Source organism: Populus nigra, chromosome 5 (assembly GCF_951802175.1).
Source record: "Populus nigra chromosome 5, ddPopNigr1.1, whole genome shotgun sequence".
NCBI lineage: Eukaryota > Viridiplantae > Streptophyta > Magnoliopsida > Malpighiales > Salicaceae > Populus > Populus nigra.
In genome coordinates this window covers 15727624-15745557 of record NC_084856.1, presented here as the reverse complement: position 1 = coordinate 15745557, position 17934 = coordinate 15727624, and the positions used below count along the sequence as shown (strand labels likewise).

General features: G+C 33.5%; 2 protein-coding genes and 1 long non-coding RNA gene across 4 annotated transcripts; all 3 read left to right on the top strand.

The window, feature by feature from the left end:
- The first annotated feature begins 2205 nt into the window (after nucleotides 1–2205).
- LOC133694828 (receptor homology region, transmembrane domain- and RING domain-containing protein 1) lies at nucleotides 2206–8654 on the top strand. Its single transcript, XM_062116530.1, has 13 exons — nucleotides 2206–2397; nucleotides 2499–2723; nucleotides 3358–3753; nucleotides 3940–4037; nucleotides 5057–5117; nucleotides 5183–5250; nucleotides 5550–5651; nucleotides 6783–6856; nucleotides 6979–7059; nucleotides 7185–7264; nucleotides 7372–7442; nucleotides 7527–7580; nucleotides 8223–8654. Exons 1-13 carry the CDS (start codon nucleotides 2274–2276, stop codon nucleotides 8319–8321), a joined length of 1533 nt encoding a protein of 510 aa, XP_061972514.1. The 5' UTR covers nucleotides 2206–2273; the 3' UTR covers nucleotides 8322–8654.
- On the top strand, nucleotides 5257–5809 carry LOC133694075 (uncharacterized). Its single transcript, XR_009842230.1, has 2 exons — nucleotides 5257–5393; nucleotides 5550–5809. It is a non-coding gene; the product is annotated as an uncharacterized LOC133694075 (long non-coding RNA).
- A 973-nt stretch (nucleotides 8655–9627) lies between the features above and the next one.
- On the top strand, nucleotides 9628–14834 carry LOC133693555 (MLO-like protein 4). 2 transcript variants are annotated; one of them, XM_062114787.1, is made up of 15 exons: nucleotides 9629–10264; nucleotides 10436–10493; nucleotides 10596–10819; nucleotides 10996–11112; nucleotides 11210–11270; nucleotides 11401–11501; nucleotides 11963–12037; nucleotides 12221–12306; nucleotides 12665–12714; nucleotides 12982–13022; nucleotides 13123–13293; nucleotides 13375–13410; nucleotides 13670–13737; nucleotides 13831–13891; nucleotides 13975–14834. In XM_062114787.1, the coding sequence occupies exons 1-15, from the start codon at nucleotides 10151–10153 to the stop codon at nucleotides 14347–14349; spliced, it is 1638 nt and encodes a 545-aa protein (XP_061970771.1). In that variant the 5' UTR covers nucleotides 9629–10150; the 3' UTR covers nucleotides 14350–14834. The 2 variants fall into 2 exon arrangements, with proteins under 2 accessions (XP_061970772.1, XP_061970771.1); XM_062114788.1 differs by lacking the exon at nucleotides 11963–12037 and having other exon boundaries at nucleotides 9628–10264.
- Nucleotides 14835–17934: the final 3100 nt, after the last annotated feature.

Below are 17934 nucleotides of genomic sequence, written 5' to 3'. Positions count from 1 at the left end.
GTATTGGATAATGTATCTCAATCCCAACATTTTAGCTAGTCCTTTCCTTTAGACAGGTGTATGGAGTTTTTTTCTGGAAAAAACTTCAGACTTCTATAATCAGTTTTGATAATAAACTAAACATGTTCCAAATAATATATCTCCATCTCTCCACTACCATGAGAATAACCATATATTCCTTTGCATTTATGGATAAACCAAGATTCATTAGGCATAATGCTTTATTAAAGTATGATAAGGGTCTTCTATTATGACTAAACACAGCTCCTAATCCAATATGAATCCAATATAGTATATTAAAGTCTAGTAAGGCCAAAATTAGTGTCTTCCTTAAAGCTTTCTTTAAGCCATCTAATGCTAAATTTTATTATTTTAAAGTGTTTTAACAAATAAGTATTTATATTGTTTTTTAATTTAAACATAGATATTTTATTTATTATTATGCATGACTTGAAATCAATTACAAGTTTGGATATATATGTATGTATATATCGTCCCTATCATCAATAAGAAAACTCTTAGACTTGTTATCAAGGAACTTGTTCAGAAATACTGTAATGAAAGAAACATAGGAGTTTGTCGCTAGTTTTTTGACCAAATACAACTGTCCAGTTCTTATAGAACCTATTACTAAAATATCCCTTGAGAGGAATAAGGCTAAGCAGAGCGAAAATAGTTTTTTATGAGATGAGAAATGAAAACTATTCACCCCACATGAAGTTTGTAAATAAATGATTGCTGATAATGAGTAAGGAATTTCTGTTTTTCTGCTTTTATATATATAGTAATGATGTTAAAATCCAATTGCAGTTATGATGGAAAATGTTGACAAGCTTATAATCTAAACTTATATCGTCTTCAATTTTATCTTGGAAATTTAATTTGATTAAAAGGAATAGTTTTATAATCATAGCTTTGCATTTTCCAGCCAGGGGCGTATTTGAGCAGGGATAAGTTGAAGATTATGACAGGTTTCCTAATTTTTAAATGCTCTGTGATATTTGGTTGATGGATTCATTGTTTAATCTTCTGATAATGTTGTTTCTTGAAGAAGAAGACCTCCCCCTTCATTAAAAAAGAAAAAGAAAAAGAAGCATCACGTATGACTACGACATGTAATTTGATACAGGGAATCATGTAACGTAATTAAATGAATAATGTAATGGATTGAGATAGCCAATCATATTCTTTTTAGTTTTTCTAAAGTAACCTGATGCTGTTTTTTTTTTAATTTTTTGATTAGTTCTTATAATGTTGGAAAATTTTAATTTAGTTCCTAGATCTAATATTATGATTTTTTCTTACAATTAAAAAAATCAACTAGAACCTAGACTATTTTAAGAATGTGCATGGGCGGAATTAGAAGGGCTGCAAGGGTATTAATAAAATATTAATCTAGTAGTTACTAAGATATTTTTATATTCATGTAAGGGTGAGAATACGAGTTTGATCTCTAAAAAATATATTTATTAAGAGAAATGATCACGAATTCCAAAAAAAATTAATCTTACCATGTAAAGGATGTGAAAATACTCGGGAAAAAAAAAAACTGCTAGGATAATCTACTTCAAGAAAAGTTATTTTTAGCCTCCTCATTCAATAAATTAATTTTTTAATGTTAAAATAGAAAATTCTAAATCTTGATACTTAATATTTTTTTACTCTTCCAAACTAAAATTTTTAACTCTGTAATCTAATTACATGTTTGGTAGAAAATATTTTTTATTTGAAAATAAATAAAATAATTTATTTTTTTATTATTAACGTACAAAGACTTAAATTTTTTTTTAAAAAAATACTCTCTTCAAGTTTCGACCTTCCTTCCAGCTGCTTCACTATTTGAACGACGCGTCGTCGTCCAGACATTCAGCCGCCGTGTCATTAACAGTATTGGCTAAAATCATACATGATATCTCTCTACTTTGTTCAATCAAGTCCTCTGGTTTAAATTGGATCAAAGTCATCAGTTTTAATTATAATTAAATTTGGTTTCAACCTCAATGGATACACGAATAGAAAGCGATATGCTATGAGCTGACAGAGAATATCAAGTCAAATCGCCTTCAATTGGAAATAAAGTCGCTGATTTTATCTAATTGAAAGTAAGGGATTTGATTTGATAAAACTTGATAAATTAGGGACCATTGTGTAGCCCAACAACGTAGCATTAGGCATAAGCATCCTCCAGCTCCAGCTATCCTTTTTCCTTGAATTTTGAGAGCCAGAGAAGGAAACAGGAAATTAAATCGAAATAGAAGATAGAAGGAAGAGAAATGAGAGAGGGTTTGTTTCTTATACTATCACTCTTTTACGCTATAATGATAATTGAAGGAAGTTCAGCGACTGTCCTTATAAAACCATCCTCCATTTCCTTCCCAGACCTTCCTGCTAAATCCGGTACTTTCCCTTCACTTCTCTTCAAAATTGGGGCTCAGAATTTGTTTTACCTTTTCTTTTAATTAATTAATAAAATTTGCTGTCATTCTGTGTTTTCTTAGCTCTCAGCCTCAATGGCTCTCGTGTGTGTGGGTCGTTACACGTGGCAAACCCTCTGGACGCTTGTTCTCCGCTACGCAATCGTTTCGAGTTCAATGAAAGTGGGAGGTTTGCTTTGATAGTGAGAGGTGAATGTGCTTTCGAAGATAAGATTAAGAATGCCCAAAGTGCTGGTTTTCGTGCTGCCATTGTTTTTGATGATAAAGATAACAGGAATTTGATTTACAGTTAAGTCCTCTCTCTCTCTCTCTTTTATCTTAATCAAGTCGTATTTGCATTCGTATTGTTTTATTTTTTTTCATTTCCAGCAGATATTTTATTTATTTGCATACTTGATTGAGAGGAGAAAGGATGGATGGCTTACTGTCCATCTAGTTTTAAAAATTTAGAAACTGGGAGGAAGTATTTTTAAGGGAGGGATCCCTCCATTCCCTCCTTATCCTTCCCGCCAGCCGAACGATGGATATACCCAATCCCTCCCCTCTTATCCATCCTTCCTCCAATCCCTCCTAGCAAACACAGTGTAAATGTCTATTGCTGTTTACTTTCCTATTCCTAATGTAAATAAATGTAGAGGGTGTACTGTATAACTAATTGTTCCTCATGCTATTGTATTCAAATTTGTGATTTTTATGGAGATTTTTAGGGATGTAGCAAAAGTTACTAGAAAATAGTTTATTTTTAGAGCAATCTTGATGGCAGTTGCTTAAAAATTCAATGTTGTGAAGCCCATGCAGTTTCAGTTAGTATTGATCCTTGGAATTACTCTGTTTTGTATTTTTTATATCAAAACTAATAAAAAAGTTAAATTTCTTGTTTTGAGATTGGTATGTAATTTAATATGCTATTACCTGTGTGCAGTGATGGTGAATCCTGAGGGAATTAAGGTCCATGCGGTTTTTGTTTCAAAGTATGCTGGGGAAATATTGAAGGAGCGTGCACGAGGGAAAGAAGGGGAATGTTGCATTAATTCATCTCGTACTGATGCAGCATGGACTGTGTTGGCAATATCATTGATATCTGTTGTTGTTATTTTAGGTCTCCTTATCATTGTTTTTGTTACTCCCAGACACTGGTTGCATTGGCAGCGAACAAATAATTGCTGTAAAAGTGTGGATAGTAAGATGGTTGAAGCCCTTCCGTGCTTCACATTCAGGAATGCCAGTTTAAGTCAGTGTCATGTTGGTGAAACTTGTGCGATTTGCCTTGAGGATTATAAAGATGGGGAAGTTCTTAAAGTTCTCCCTTGTCAGCATGGTAGGAACTTGCTCATATATTTGCAACATGTTTAAAACGGATTTAGGCACACTGCTTTTAGGTCGTAGACAACTTTTTTGTCATTCCATCATCCTTATTAGATATGTTACAAAAAACAAATTTATTAGGTAGAAAGTTCAACTTCTACGCACTATTTTGTTGATTGTGTGTTGATAAGACTTGCAGAATTTCATTCAACCTGTGTTGACTCGTGGCTGACTAAGTGGGGGACCTTCTGTCCTGTGTGCAAGCTTGATATGAAAGACAAATCTGCATATTTTGGGGTGAGTGCGCCAACCTCATGCTTTTCAATCTATTCTATATGTGGGGTGACTCTTTGCTGGTTAAGTGGAAGTGACTATTTGCACATTCATCAATATCTTACTGTATGTGGTACACCATAATGTTTCTCTAGATTAGCTTGTGAAAGTTGAAAGCATAGCCGTGTCCTTTAGGCATTACAGTGATTATGTAAATAACCCCCCCCCCCCCCAAACTGGCGCGAATAATGGAAATGTCTTCATTGCCTACTTCAAATTACTTCCAAAATAGCTGACATGGTGCTCATTCACTAGTGCATGCTGTTGGGCTGTTTTTCAAATTGTTTATTTTGCTTTCACTTCTTATATTTTGAGGTAGGAAAGGATCAGATTGTGTAGAAATTAAATTGAAGCAACGCCCCTATATACGAGGAACCAGGGACATGGTTTATTATTATTATTATCATTGACCATCAAAACACATTAGCTAATGTCTAGCAAGGGTTATCACTTCGTTGTATTTCTGTGTGCGGTGGTACATTCAAGTAAAGTGCTTATGGGCAGTCCAGAAGGAGTTAGTTCAGCATTTATAGAAGTTTTTTATCTCCAATTTCCCTAGTAGAGTGCACATTGGACGGGGGATTTCTGTGTAGCTTTCTTGAGAAAGGTATCCTTTCTGGTGATAGGAACATGGAGGGTGATAAGCACTAGAAAGGATTGTTTTAGCAACGACCATTGGTTGTGTATTGCGGATTTTGCAAATATTTTGACACATTCTTGTTTCTTATGGTGGTGTACCAGTTATAGCTGTTAGCAACTGGTTGATAGAGATTGAGTGGTGTGGGGCTGGATTTATTTTATACAATGAAATGGATTATGTTGTCTGCTAAGTTTAAGAAGTCATATGCTGTTGCCCTTACATGAAGTTCCTTGATTTTTTTCTTGCAATCGAAAGGGAAAATAATAGAAGAATCACAAATATCAAGAGTGGTAGTCTTAGATGGAAATAATAGATGGTAATGAATTTATCTATTTTTAAACAGATATTGAAGCTAAACAAAATACAGTTTGCCTTAATTCTTGGAAAGATTCTAGACAGAATAGGTGTGCCATACTGCCTTTATGCAAAATATGTCAATTCTCAGTGAAAGTGGTTATCTTCTTTGCAGATCAAGAGGTGAATCCGGCTTCAGAATCTGTAAATACATCTGGCAGTTTGCCTAGCTTTGATAATCAGGTATGGGGGTTAGCACTGTATAAAAAATCTAGTGTTTTGAATCTTGAAACTTCAGCAATACATCATCGTCGTGGTGCATTTAAAACTGGTTGATTTTGGGGGAATCGTTGACTATAAAAAGCTTATGCTCTATATCTTCAGTGGTGAGCAACTCATGGCTAACTCCCATATTTTCCCTCTTCCTTTCTGTTTCAGGCCTTCTGCTGTTTTCTAAAGTTGTTTATCTCTACAAAGTCTTAAATTGACATATTAGATGCCGCTGCACATTTTGATGTGTTATTGTAAAATTCTGTCTGTAGAACTTCCATGGAAGCTCATTTGCTGTTTCAAACCAAGGCCATGATGGTCTCATTTGTACTGTCTTGATAGGAAGGAGAGTGAAGGATGGTGCTCTACTCCGCGTTTATATACTGATTGTCTGCGGATTGAGCCAGTGTTAAAATCTCAATGTTCCAAATGTATATTCTACTGTATTGTGAATTTTATTTTTTACCATGTTTGTCTTTGAAATTTGTTAATGTATATACCATGACTAAGCTAACGAGAATGATTCACAGAATGTTCTCCCTCGGTGTCATGGATTGACAATCATCTTTCTTTTGCACCATTCAAGTTCTCTTTATTAAGATCTTTGCCAAAGCCTTGCAAGCGCAACAACTACAGTGCATGCTTTAGTTTTGAAAGTTGATATAAAGAATGAGATTATTCTAGTAACCTCTTTATTAAGGATTGATATGGCTTCTGTGAGGGCAATCTATAATAGGCGCTTGCAAGTTTGTATTGGGAGTTGACACTCTGTCCGATATCCTGATGGTTTTTTTTTTTTGTTTTTTTTTTTACAGGGGTGAGAAAAAAACTGATTAAATTATGAAAATTAAAAAAAAACTAAAAAAATCAAATTATTAAATCAAGTTAAACGATTAGAATATTTTAAATTTAATTTGGTTTTGATTTTATAAGTCTAAAATAAAAACAATAAAAAAATCAAACTAAAAAACCAAACTAAAACCAAACTTATTAAAAAATGTAAACTTTTTAAAAAATAATATAGTTTTTAATTTTTAATATAAAATAATTGAATTAAATCTAAAATGATGAATTTGAACTTATTTTAATTTTACTTTCTATGTTTTATAAAATTTTAATTTAATTATTTCTATAGTAAAAACTATACCGAACAAGAAATATCACCCCTACATTCTGGATCACCCATGCTGGATGATGCCGACAGAAATGTGAAGTGGATTCCTAGTGCCTGCTCAAGTAAAACCGCCCTTCTAGCACTGAAAGGTAGTTGTACAGTGTACTATCCCATCAATGTCTTTTCACGCCTACTTGTCGTGATTCCACGTGATATAGGACTGTTACGTGTAATTGGGTCCTATGTGATGGGACGGCTACGTGTGCTTATGTACCTTTTCCGAAATTCCAAACAAAACAATTGGGCGCTATAAACAGCTGCCACTGCTGTGGTAATGGTATCTGCAGCTGGTTTTCTCAGGCAAACCACTCAAACAGCCACTGGATTTTGAAAAAAGAGAGTCAGGTCAACTATATTCAACTTGCATAGACACGAATTGGTCTTCATGGGCTCCCTAGATAAAAGGTTCCAGTTTTTCTCTTTTTGGAACAACATATAGTTCTCCTCATTTTCTTTCTTTATTTTGCATAACTTGATATGGGTTTGTTCCTTCGTGGGCTGTTTCTTCTTTCTTTGATCTATTTTAGCACAGGAGCTGAAGTTGTCACCGTTGATGTCAAGGCAACAAAGGGTTTGCTTGAGTCAGGCTATACTTATCTAGATGTTAGGTAAATGGCTCTCTGTTTCATAACTTTTATGGTGCTCTCTCTCTCTCCCTCTCTCTAGATTGTTAATTATATTGACATTCTAGGGTTTCTCAGAGTTCTTGTCTTTTTGTCCCTCATACCAACAGGACAGTGGAAGAGTACAATAAAGGACACGTGGATGGAGAGAAGATATTCAATATTCCTTACTTGTTCAATACACCAGAGGGTAAGATCTAGAAATCAACAAACATTTGTTCATCTCTCTCAAGATTCCATAGCTAGTTCATTTGTGCTTGGAAAATAAACAAGATTTGATGTGATTTTGGGCCACAGGGAGGGTTAAAAATCCCAACTTTCTGAAGGAGGTCTCAGGTGTGTGCAAGGAGGAAGATAAACTTCTTGTGGTAAGCATTCATTAACTTACCATAAATCTCTCAACAAATTAAATGTGAATAGAAAAACTTTAATCCACCTTTCCTTGATGATAGGGCTGTCAAAGTGGAGTCAGATCCCTGTATGCAACTGCTGATCTTCTTAGTGCTGTAAGTTCATCTAAATTCATTCGACAAGTGTCCCTGCCCTGGTTCTCGTTTTGTTTTGTGCCTCATTTTTTGAACACTCAAGAGCATGATTCGTATTGCAGCTTTGTTGTTTTTAAAATATATTAAAATAATGTTTATTTTTTTTATTTTTAAAATTTATTTTTAATAAAAAACGAAAAAATATTAATTAAAAATAAAAAAATAAATATTTTTAAAACGTAAAAACAAAAAATTAATTCGACTAGTATTAACCATTATTTTCTTCCAAAAACCGACGCCATCTTTCCTCACGAAGTTTTTCCATCTTAATTGTTCATGAGACTGAGTTTTGTTAGAATATGGCATATTTTTAAGTGTATTTTGTTCAGAAATATATTAAAATAATATTTTTTTATTTTTTAAAATTTATTTTTAATATTAAGTATCAAAATAAAAAAAATAATCTAAAATAAAAAAAATCTCAAAATTTTTTAAAAACAAAATTCAACCGAATTTCCAAGAACACTCTACAAGTATCCATCCAAGTTATGATGAACTCATGATTTATAAAAGTTAATAAATGGGTTACATGCTTTTTCAAAGGATTGAAGAGTGAGAGAGGTTGAAGGGGTGAGAAAACTGAATTGTTGTTGAATTGGGCAGGGTTTCAAAGATGTAAGCAACGTGGGAGGAGGCTATCTTGCCTGGACGGAGAATGTTTTTCCGGTGAAGATAGAGAAGGCAGAGAGAGATGAACTCTGATTTGTAAATCCAGTCATTTAAATGGTTGTGTGCCCAGATGGCACAGCCTTGTGGATGCAATATTAATGTTAATATCGATAATTATTATAATAGCCAGATGAAACAGGTCAGTGATGGACATGTCCCGATCCCTAGCCGGTTGTAAAGCCAGGCTAGTGAAACAAGGTATCATCAATGAGACAGACCAGATTGGACCTGTCAAAGTTGGTGAACCGTTGCCATCCGCCCCATGCTAGGGCTTTTATTGCAACATGTGGAAGCTAAGCAGGCTTTGAACTTTGGATAAATAAGGTGATCGTGTCACTTTTCAGAATAATAATAATATTCAGTAAATATCGTGTTTTTAATTCTGATATAATTAAAATGTCTCATTTCTAATTTAAATGGTTGACTAATTTCTAATAGTCGGTGAAATTCGTTTATTGGTTCCAAAAATAATAGAAAAAATCTCAATTATTAAAAGTGGGAGCCTTACTAAGATTAAAATTTGATTATTTGCATATCGAGTCACTAATGTAAAGAAAATACTTAAAAAATTTAAATACAATCCAATAATTATATTAAAATTTATGGTTTTTTTTAATTATTATTTTGATCTGTCTGATTAGATTTCTTCTTGAATCTTAATCTATTTTACTAGTTTATAAATGTATATATTAGATTATTTATATAATCTATTCGAGATAAATTTTTATTTAATTATGATAAAATTTGACTATTTAAAATTACCCGGAAGAATAACTTTTTAAGAATTTATTTAGAGTCTGTCAAGGAACAAACCTAAGCCCACCAACATGAAACTGTTCGCATCACTGATCTGGTCAAATCTAGAATATAAAATCCATTATTTCACCAAAAAAATTTTAACCTGTATTAATTCATTAATTTTTTTAATTTTAAAAAAATCCTTTAACTGTGAAGGCTAGCAGATCATTTTGTCAGAAAACTAGTTGTAGCTCTGCGAAGCATTTAATTTTTCTGTAATTGCACTTTAAAAGCAACCTTGTTATTCAACAGGCAGCAAAGTATCTATATATTTTAAGATTTATTTAAAAATATAAAATTCAATATTTTTTTTAAAAACAGGGTAAAACCGTGTTCCGAGCAGACAATTTTGCATGTTTCGGATATGATTAACTTCTATTTCTAACAAAATCAGAGTCTTGGAAACATTTAAGACTTCTAATTATCTGAATAGCACCTAATTTAATATACATAAATATAGTTAATGAATGTAATTTTATAATGCTAATCAATTTAAACATGGTTAAGCAACATGTTGCCATTTGCAGACATTTGTATTCTCCTTGTGGATCACCTAACCTGTTACCCTATATTTATGAGATTCACCAACCGGCCTTGAACATTCTCATGCTTATTATTAGCGTATGCATTCTACTTTTTTTTAAAAATAATGGGAAGTGATCTGTATCGATGCAGTCTTGTGCAATGTTCATTTGATTCTTAAACTTCCACATGAAAAGGGGGAAAATGGAAGACAAAGGACAAAGGCACGTTGGTGTCTGTTTCCCAACATGCATAAGTCTGGTTGTCAAGATGTTGTGTTAAGGTGTCCCATTATTCCATTTGGCTTATAACATCCTTGCATGGTTTCTTAAATTCTCTCCGAGTTCTGGTCTCTATTTCAAGGAGCAAACCTAAGCCCACCAACATGAGAATGTTCACATCACTGATCTGGTCAAATCAGCTTTGCATAAGAAGCGATGAAAATGACCAATTGGGTCACCTTTGTTTCTTCATGTTGGCGATTTGATGATTTTATATACTGATATCTGAAGCTAATCGGGATCTTGGTATTGGAAGGAGAGATGGATAAAGAGGTATCTTTGGAGTTGACCCCTACATGGGCTGTGGTCACTGTGGTGGTGGTTATGGTTTCTCTTGGTTTCTTCTTTCAAGGCTCCTTGAAACAGCTTGCAAAGGTATAAGATTTTCTCACAAATGTTGGTAGTTCTTATTTCTTAATAAGTTCAATTTTCAACCTTTTGATGCCATAAACACGTGTCTCTTTGTCTCAGTTCTCTCATGTCTGGAGTGGTACTTTGATGTTATAATCATCTGTTGTGATCCTTTTTTGTCTTTCTTTTCAATAGTGGCTGGATAGGACCAAGAGAAAAGCACTACTTTCAGCACTAGACAAGATCAAAGAAGGTAAGCAACAAGAATCGATTGAAAATCCAAATTATTGGGTCAGTTCAAAAGAAAAGTAGTAGTTTTGATGCTCATTGTTTGGTTTTGTCAATCTGTGAGCAGAGCTAATGGTTTTTGGGCTTCTATCGTTGTTGATGGGTCATTGGATTGTTTTTGTGGCCAAGATTTGTGTTAAATCATCAACTTTGAACAGCACATTTTATCCATGCGTGGTGAAGAAGAATAATTTAACACCAGGACAACATGTTCTTTCAAGAGTAAAGTACCCAAACGATTCATTTGTTAAAGAGCTGGTGCACAAACAAAAGAATGAATATTGTCCCGAGGTGACTCTCTTCTTCAAAGTGCAATGTTTACATGGCAATTTTTTTTTCTTGGTTTGCATTGATGATTTTTGTTTTTATATCGAACTTTACCGCTATGCAGTGAGAGGTGGGGTCTGCTATTATTCTGTTTTTATTAATCGAAACACTGATTGTTTTTGAACTTATATGTCGTCAAGGGTCATGAATCCTTCGTTTCACATGAAAGTCTCGAACAGCTTCATCGTTTGATTTTTGTCCTGGGAGTTACCCATGTTTCTTACAGCTTTATTGCCATAGCCTTGGCCATGATCAAGGTCTGACCGCCCCCTTACCATTACAATTTCTGTTGATAACAATTGAAGCTTGATATTCATAAAGAGAGCTCTGAGGCTTTGTTTTTAATGAGTGCAGATTTATAGCTGGAGAACATGGGAAAACCAGGCTAAGACTATGGCTCTTCAAAGTGTACTAGGTGCAGAATTTTATAGTCCAAGATAGCATCGTGTTAATTTTTTTCCTGGATTTCTTTGCTTAGAGTTACCATGAAAACCCTCATAAATGAGAATCTCTTTTTGGCCATGAATACAATTTCTGAATTCCAGGATCACCTGAAGCTGCATTTGACGAAACAAGGCAACTATCTACCTTCATTTGTCACCACACATCCCATCCATGGAGCCAGCACCGAGTTCTTGTTTGGCTGGTAATATCAGAAAACCATGTACCTTTATGGCACATGCTGTTGCAGGTCTAATTTAAGCAAAATAATAATGATATGCATGGCTTGACTGTAATTGGTTGCTAAACCTCGTAGCATTTACTTCTGATTTTCCAAATCATTGATTGTACGGATTAAATCACTCTATGAACACCTTTTTTAAGATTAATGTTGATTCCTTTGAGAATCGAATTCCAGTCGTTCTGAATGTTTGGTTTTCTTTAGGGCCATCTATTGGCTCAACATGAAAATCGGGAAATTTGGAAGACCATCTTCCAATAGATGTTACAGATGTTGCTTAAAGTCAGTCCTTTCATAAAATTGATATAGTAAATATTATGCAGATCATTTCCATACATTCTGGTTGCATGGTTGCATATTGATGAACTCTCTTTTTTATTCTGGTTTTGTTTCTAGCATTTGAGTGATCATATATGAATTTGCAGCTTTGTTTCAGCCGCCAGTTCTGGAGTTCCATAAACCAAGCTGACTATATGGCTTTGCGCTTGGGTTTCATCAGCGTATGCTCTTTGTGATCTAAATGGAGCTTCTCTTTCTCATAGATTCTATCAAGGAAAAACTAAATATCTATCATATAGCATCTCAACATACAAGAAAGATTATCAGAACAAATCAGCATTACTAATTGTTGGCTCCAAACATTACATTCTTATTTTGGTTTATTTTTCTTTTCCTATTTTCAGAAACACCAACTTCCTCTGACATATGATTTCCATAATTATATGCTTCGAAGCATGGAGGAGGAATTCCGTGATATTGTTGGCATCAGGTAATACCCTAATGGCATTCCATGAATTAATGTGCAAAATATTGTTGTTAGTTGAGCCATTTACTTTTTCCAACAGTAATTTTTACTTGCATGATTATGTCATGGTAATATTGAGTATATACAGTCTGAATGATCAAACAAGCTAATTGTAAGTGTCGGAGTACTGCATTATAGCTAACAGAACGAATGTGAGCTATATGCTGCATTTCATGTTGTCTGAATGCAATGAGCAAGATAATGAAAATGTTGGCAGTCCAAGCAATTTTTGTCTGAAGACCGCTGTCTTTATGCTTTAGCAACATAACTCCTGCAAAACGGCAAGTCATATTGATTTCCAGTGCTTGGGCTTCTTTTGCAGTGTGCCTCTGTGGATTTATGGCATATGTTGCATTTTCCTCGAGTTTCACGGTAATTTTCCATAAGTCATGATAAGGTAGCAAACTGAAGAGCTGGGACAGTTTTGTCTCTGGAAAACACGGCAGTTATTCAAAATTCAACCACGCCTGAAACTTGTTTTTCTAGAACCTCCCAGTTGAGCTAACTCAAGAGCTTAGCAGTTCTGCTGACGCAACCAAACACCATCTTAGTTGCATATAACTTTTTTTTTCTCTTGTATGTTTGCAACTCCTGCTTGCTTCATTCCTGAAACCTCGAACTATCTGTTTTCTGGTTCAGGAACTGATCTTTACTTTTGGCTTTCCTTTCTTCCAGCCATTGTAAGTCCACTAAGTTCCACTTTCATTTCCTTCCCGTACTTAATTGTTCTTAATAGCCCATTTGATGCCGTTCTTTTCCTTCTTGATGGGAATGTCAAAGTTAATCCTGCTAATTGGTACAAAACTGCACCGGGTGGTGGTGAAATTGGCTGTTGAAATTATGAATTCATTTCCATGGCTGGAAAACCGTCAGTTCAACCTGAGGGATGAGCTCTTCTGGTTTGGAAAGCCTAGACTTCTTCTGTGGTTGATACAATTCATATCATTTCAGGTAAGTGAAGCAAAAACATTATACAAAATTTGTGTTACAGAATCAAAATCTCATATACTTTGATGACCATTACTGTGGCAGAACGCTTTTGAGATGTCAACATTCCTATGGTCCCTGGTAAGATTTTAGTTCTCATTGTAGCACAACAGACAGTTCGATATCACATAGATATAGGCTAAATGTTGAGGAGGGGAATCTCTAGCATGCAGCTATGCTACATAAACTTTATCAGATATTCTGCATGACGAATTCTTCATATCTTGGCTTCTTTAAAATGTCTGCTTATTTTGGGCTTCATTAGTCTTTCCTTGATATGGAAAAAAGTCTTCTTTTCTCACTTGTCGTTTGTGATGCTGATAATGGTTCCTGTTACCAGTGGGAAATCAAAGAGTCTTCTTGTTTTATGGACAATGAGACGTACATTGCTATCCGCTTGGCTTGCGGGTAAATTCTTTAATATTCTTGTTTATCCAAACATTTTAGATATATATCTGATCAAATAAATTTTATAGTATTGGTGCCTTTGTATTACTGCAGGGTGGTCACACAATTCTGGTTTAGCTTTATCACGTTCCCACTCTATGTAATCATCACACAGGTCTGGTTTAGCTTTATCTTCTTTTGGTTCCTATCTATTTCTAGGTCTCTGTTCTGAAAAGGTTGCTTATTTTTTTGTTACAGATGGGCGCAAAGTTCAAGAAAACGGTAGTATCCGAAAATGTGAGGAAATCACTGCATGGGTGGCAAAGGAGAGTAAAGGCCAAGCAAAGTTCATCTACTCCAAACCTTCTGGCTCTTCCATCAACTACATCTTTGGGGTTTTCGATGACAGATAGCAAACTCAATACCAACTTTAGCAGCATAGGCAGGAGCTCCTCGAGAGTCGCGGATAAATCAGCAACCTTGCAACATCAAGAGGCCTCTACTTCACAAGCAGTTACTAATGGAATATCAGAAGATAATGAAACGCTTGAGGTTTCACTTGGTTCTGGTACTCCTTGCTATGACACTTCTAGTGATGAAGACGATGCTGGTGTTCATGATCTTGGTCATTAACCGGTATATCTCAATACCCGGTACCATCAATGATCCCTCGTAATTTTATAATTAGAATGAAATTGGGTTGCAAGTGGTGAGACTGCAGTCTAACAAACAACTATGGATCAATACATCTTTATAATTAGAAGGCAGGGGTTTTTGAAGGAGTTTGGCCTGGCAGAGCTGTGCTTCTACCAAAAGTGGCGGTGATGGCAGCAGTTCTAGCACACACAAAATACGTTCAAATACAGAATCCGTAGCAAAGATGCTTGTGAAGATGCATTTCATAAATCTTGCTGCAGTTCGCGTGCAGAATGAATACCAGTTGATGAATGATTTTGGCCTTCGTGCGAGAGGGTTTTCTTAGCATAGGTTAAATAGTGTGAGGTTGGTATTTACAGTGGAAGGAAAATCTTGTTAATTACTAAGATTATAGCTAATTTATGTTATAAGGAACGAGGCAGACCTTACTTAGAGTCTATCAAGTCAATCTTCCTTCCTTATTTGGATCCATGTCAAATCAAGAAAAAAATATGGATCAAAGCATATACATCCTTATGTTCAAGAGGGAAAAAGCTGATTAAGGAGTTGTTTTTAATATAGCAAATGTGAAAAATTTTGAGGGGGTTTGTTTTTTAGGAAAATCTCAAATTTCTATGCTGTACTATTCATTTAAATGAATATTTAAATTTAAAGTGTGGTTGAGGTTATAATTGTTTTTTCAAAGTGTTTTTAATTTAGAAATATATTAAAATAATTTTTTTTTATTTTTTAAAAATTATTTTTGATATCAACACGTCAAAATAATCTAAAACACTAAAAAAATATTAATTTAAAATAAAAAAATAAAAAAAAAATTAAATTTTTTAAAATACTTTTTACATGCAAAATCAAGCAGTATCTAATCACAAATAAATTTAGCTTTTTTCCTTAATTTTTTTTCTTTTGCCATAAACATTACCATTCTCAGTCTATCATATCTTCTTCTTCTTTCTTTGATGATATCGTCAAAAGACACCTTCAACATGATCAATGGGGTTTGAAGATTTACCATTAATTCTCATGTTATTATTCTAACCATATGAGATTATATTATTTTTTTCCTTCAAAATTATTGTTTCATTTTTAATATTTAAGGAAGAATTTGATATAATGTATAGATATACCAATTCCAAAATACCCTAAAATCACTAAAAAAATGAAGACCAACCAGAATTTACAAGAAAAAACAACTACCATCAAATTTCATTCATAGAATGAAACCAATTCATTGTTGTCTAGGCCCTGCTTCTAAGTTCTAACTAGGAAGAAAGCCTTGACTAAATCAGGAAAGCTATACTTTCCTCGAAAACAAGACTTTCTTAATAACTGATCTCCAACTCTAGATGATTTGTCACCTTTGACTTTTCACCTACCCTATGCCTCTCGTTGAAGTGCTGATCAATCAGCTAGCGATGATCAATATAGATTTCTATCTTTTGAATCTAATTAAGTAAGTGATGAACATTCTGATGATACCCATGTATTCTAAAAACATCTGTTTTTTTTCCTGCTTTCTTGTTTTGTAGCCCCAGGAGAAGAAGGATGAAGACAAACAACCATAGGAGGAGAGAAGTGATATTTCTGTGTTGTTTTCTCTTCTGCCAGGATCAGGATCTGTTCTCAGCTTATGGGGAGATGCTTCCAATTTTAACGGCATCAAGCCAATCTATCAAAGCTTGCCACTCCTCGAGCTTTCAGGCTGGCTTTTGGATCAACAGTTCTCCTGCAGGTCATTCTGGCTGTACACGTGCACCTCAATGGTTCAATCACGAGAATGTGCACTTCAATGGCACCTGGACAACAACAGACATTATACGGTTAGCAAGAATGTGCAAAACATGGAACTGTGTCTTCTCTGTTGTTTCATTATCCAAGTGAACTTCGGAACAGTAGGTTGTATCTGGTTTTGATTCGTTCTTGTGGCATGAATGTTGTACTTTCTCACTTTTGTGCGGAGCGCGTGGCTCACGCCGACCATCATTGTTAACTTTCCTTGAGTTGTGTGAATCTGTTTGTCTCTTTAAACTCTTTCAAATGATACCAAACGTGTCACATCAAAGGCAAGTCCACCTGTCATATGTGGCTCACGTGCAACCATCGTTTGTATCTTTTCTTTATGTTCACGTATTCATCTCATTTTTCTAATTATATTTATAATATTATCATCATAGCTTTTGATGATGTGATTATGAGATTTTTTTTTCTTTTCCCATCTAAAATTAAAATGTGCACTTTTTAAGTATTGTTTCTACCAAACTATACTATTTTTCAAAAAGATTTATTGGTACTAGTTTGACAATTTTTTTTTAAATTATGAAAATTTTCAAAAAAATTTATCTAAATTTATGCTTTAATACACACCCTAGTTATTTGACTTGTATTTTATCGTGAGCTAGAAAAGTTTTTCTCCAATAAAAAAATACATATATAGGCTTTTCTGATATATTTTTATATAAAAAAAATTCTAAGTGTAAATAAAAACACTCATTTATACATGTAATTAAATAAAAAAATTATGTGCCTTAAAAAACTAGAAAAAAAGTCATTAATGATAACTAAAAATAAAACTAGAAAAATCAAGAGACAAATATAAATTAAGATATTTAATATTAAAAGACATGATATTTATCTGGTTGTGTTTGTTTAATTTGTTTATTAAATTAATTTTTATTCAATCAGATAATAATGAAAATAAACACATGCATTAAATTAATTGAACAAAATAATATATATATATTATGTAAAGTTGCATATATTAGAAATATTATTTGAAAATAAATATTTTTTATTTTAAAAAATAAATTTAATATATGCAAAGGATAAAAAAATATATAGATGAATCAGAATAAGTTTTTCAAAAATTAAATACACATAACACCGTTAAAAAAAAATTCTCTATCCAAAAAGGGTTAAATAATGAACAAAAAAAAATTCAAATAGAATTAATTGAAACACAAATTTGAAAATCATTTTAAAAGAGACATTAAGAAAAATTTCAATTAAAAAAAAGAATATTAGAAGGAAAAAAAATAGTCCGGGTGTTATGATATAATTCCTCAAACTTATGATTCAGACTGTGGACTCAACTAGGTTCAATAATTTTTTTTCTTTTTAAATTTATATTTAACCTAGAAAAAAATACCATCAAAAGAGGACAAAAAAATAATAGATACATGTCTGAGTCGCTGTAATGAAAAGCCTAGGCTCGTAGGTGGGCCTTCAAGCCTAGGGCTGAAGACATGTGTTTGTTTTGTTTTTTAAAAGGACAAAAAACCTATCATTTATCTCTATGTTTTTATAAAAAAAGTAGGCAATACATCACTAGCAAAAGTACTTAATGTGTTGTCTGCTTGCCTGGATTATAGGCACTACTGGGGTGTAGTTGGAAAATCATTGCAATATTATTTTGCCCAAAAAACCTATTTTTAAAGCTATTTTAATAATAAAAAAAAATACCTCACCAACATCTTTAGAATACCTACAAACCAACTCATTAATCAAAATACTAAAAAACAATCCAAAAGCTGGAAATCAAAACGAGTTAGTTTTGGATTCCTCAAC

What these genes read in the sequence shown, in the direction of transcription:
- LOC133694828 (XM_062116530.1), top strand. Translation starts at nt 2,274, where the DNA reads ATGAGAGAGGGTTTGTTTCTTATACTATCACTCTTTTACGCTATAATG. An exon ending in TAACAGGAATTTGATTTACA is followed by an intron (nt 2,724 to 3,357) that starts GTTAAGTCCTCT and finishes ACCTGTGTGCAG; the next exon opens with TGATGGTGAATCCTGAGGGA. An exon ending in CTTGTTCAATACACCAGAGG is followed by an intron (nt 7,265 to 7,371) that starts GTAAGATCTAGA and finishes TTTGGGCCACAG; the next exon opens with GGAGGGTTAAAAATCCCAAC.
- LOC133693555 (XM_062114787.1), top strand. Translation starts at nt 10,151, where the DNA reads ATGGATAAAGAGGTATCTTTGGAGTTGACCCCTACATGGGCTGTGGTC. An exon ending in TGCGCTTGGGTTTCATCAGC is followed by an intron (nt 12,038 to 12,220) that starts GTATGCTCTTTG and finishes TCCTATTTTCAG; the next exon opens with AAACACCAACTTCCTCTGAC. An exon ending in CGTGATATTGTTGGCATCAG is followed by an intron (nt 12,307 to 12,664) that starts GTAATACCCTAA and finishes CTTCTTTTGCAG; the next exon opens with TGTGCCTCTGTGGATTTATG.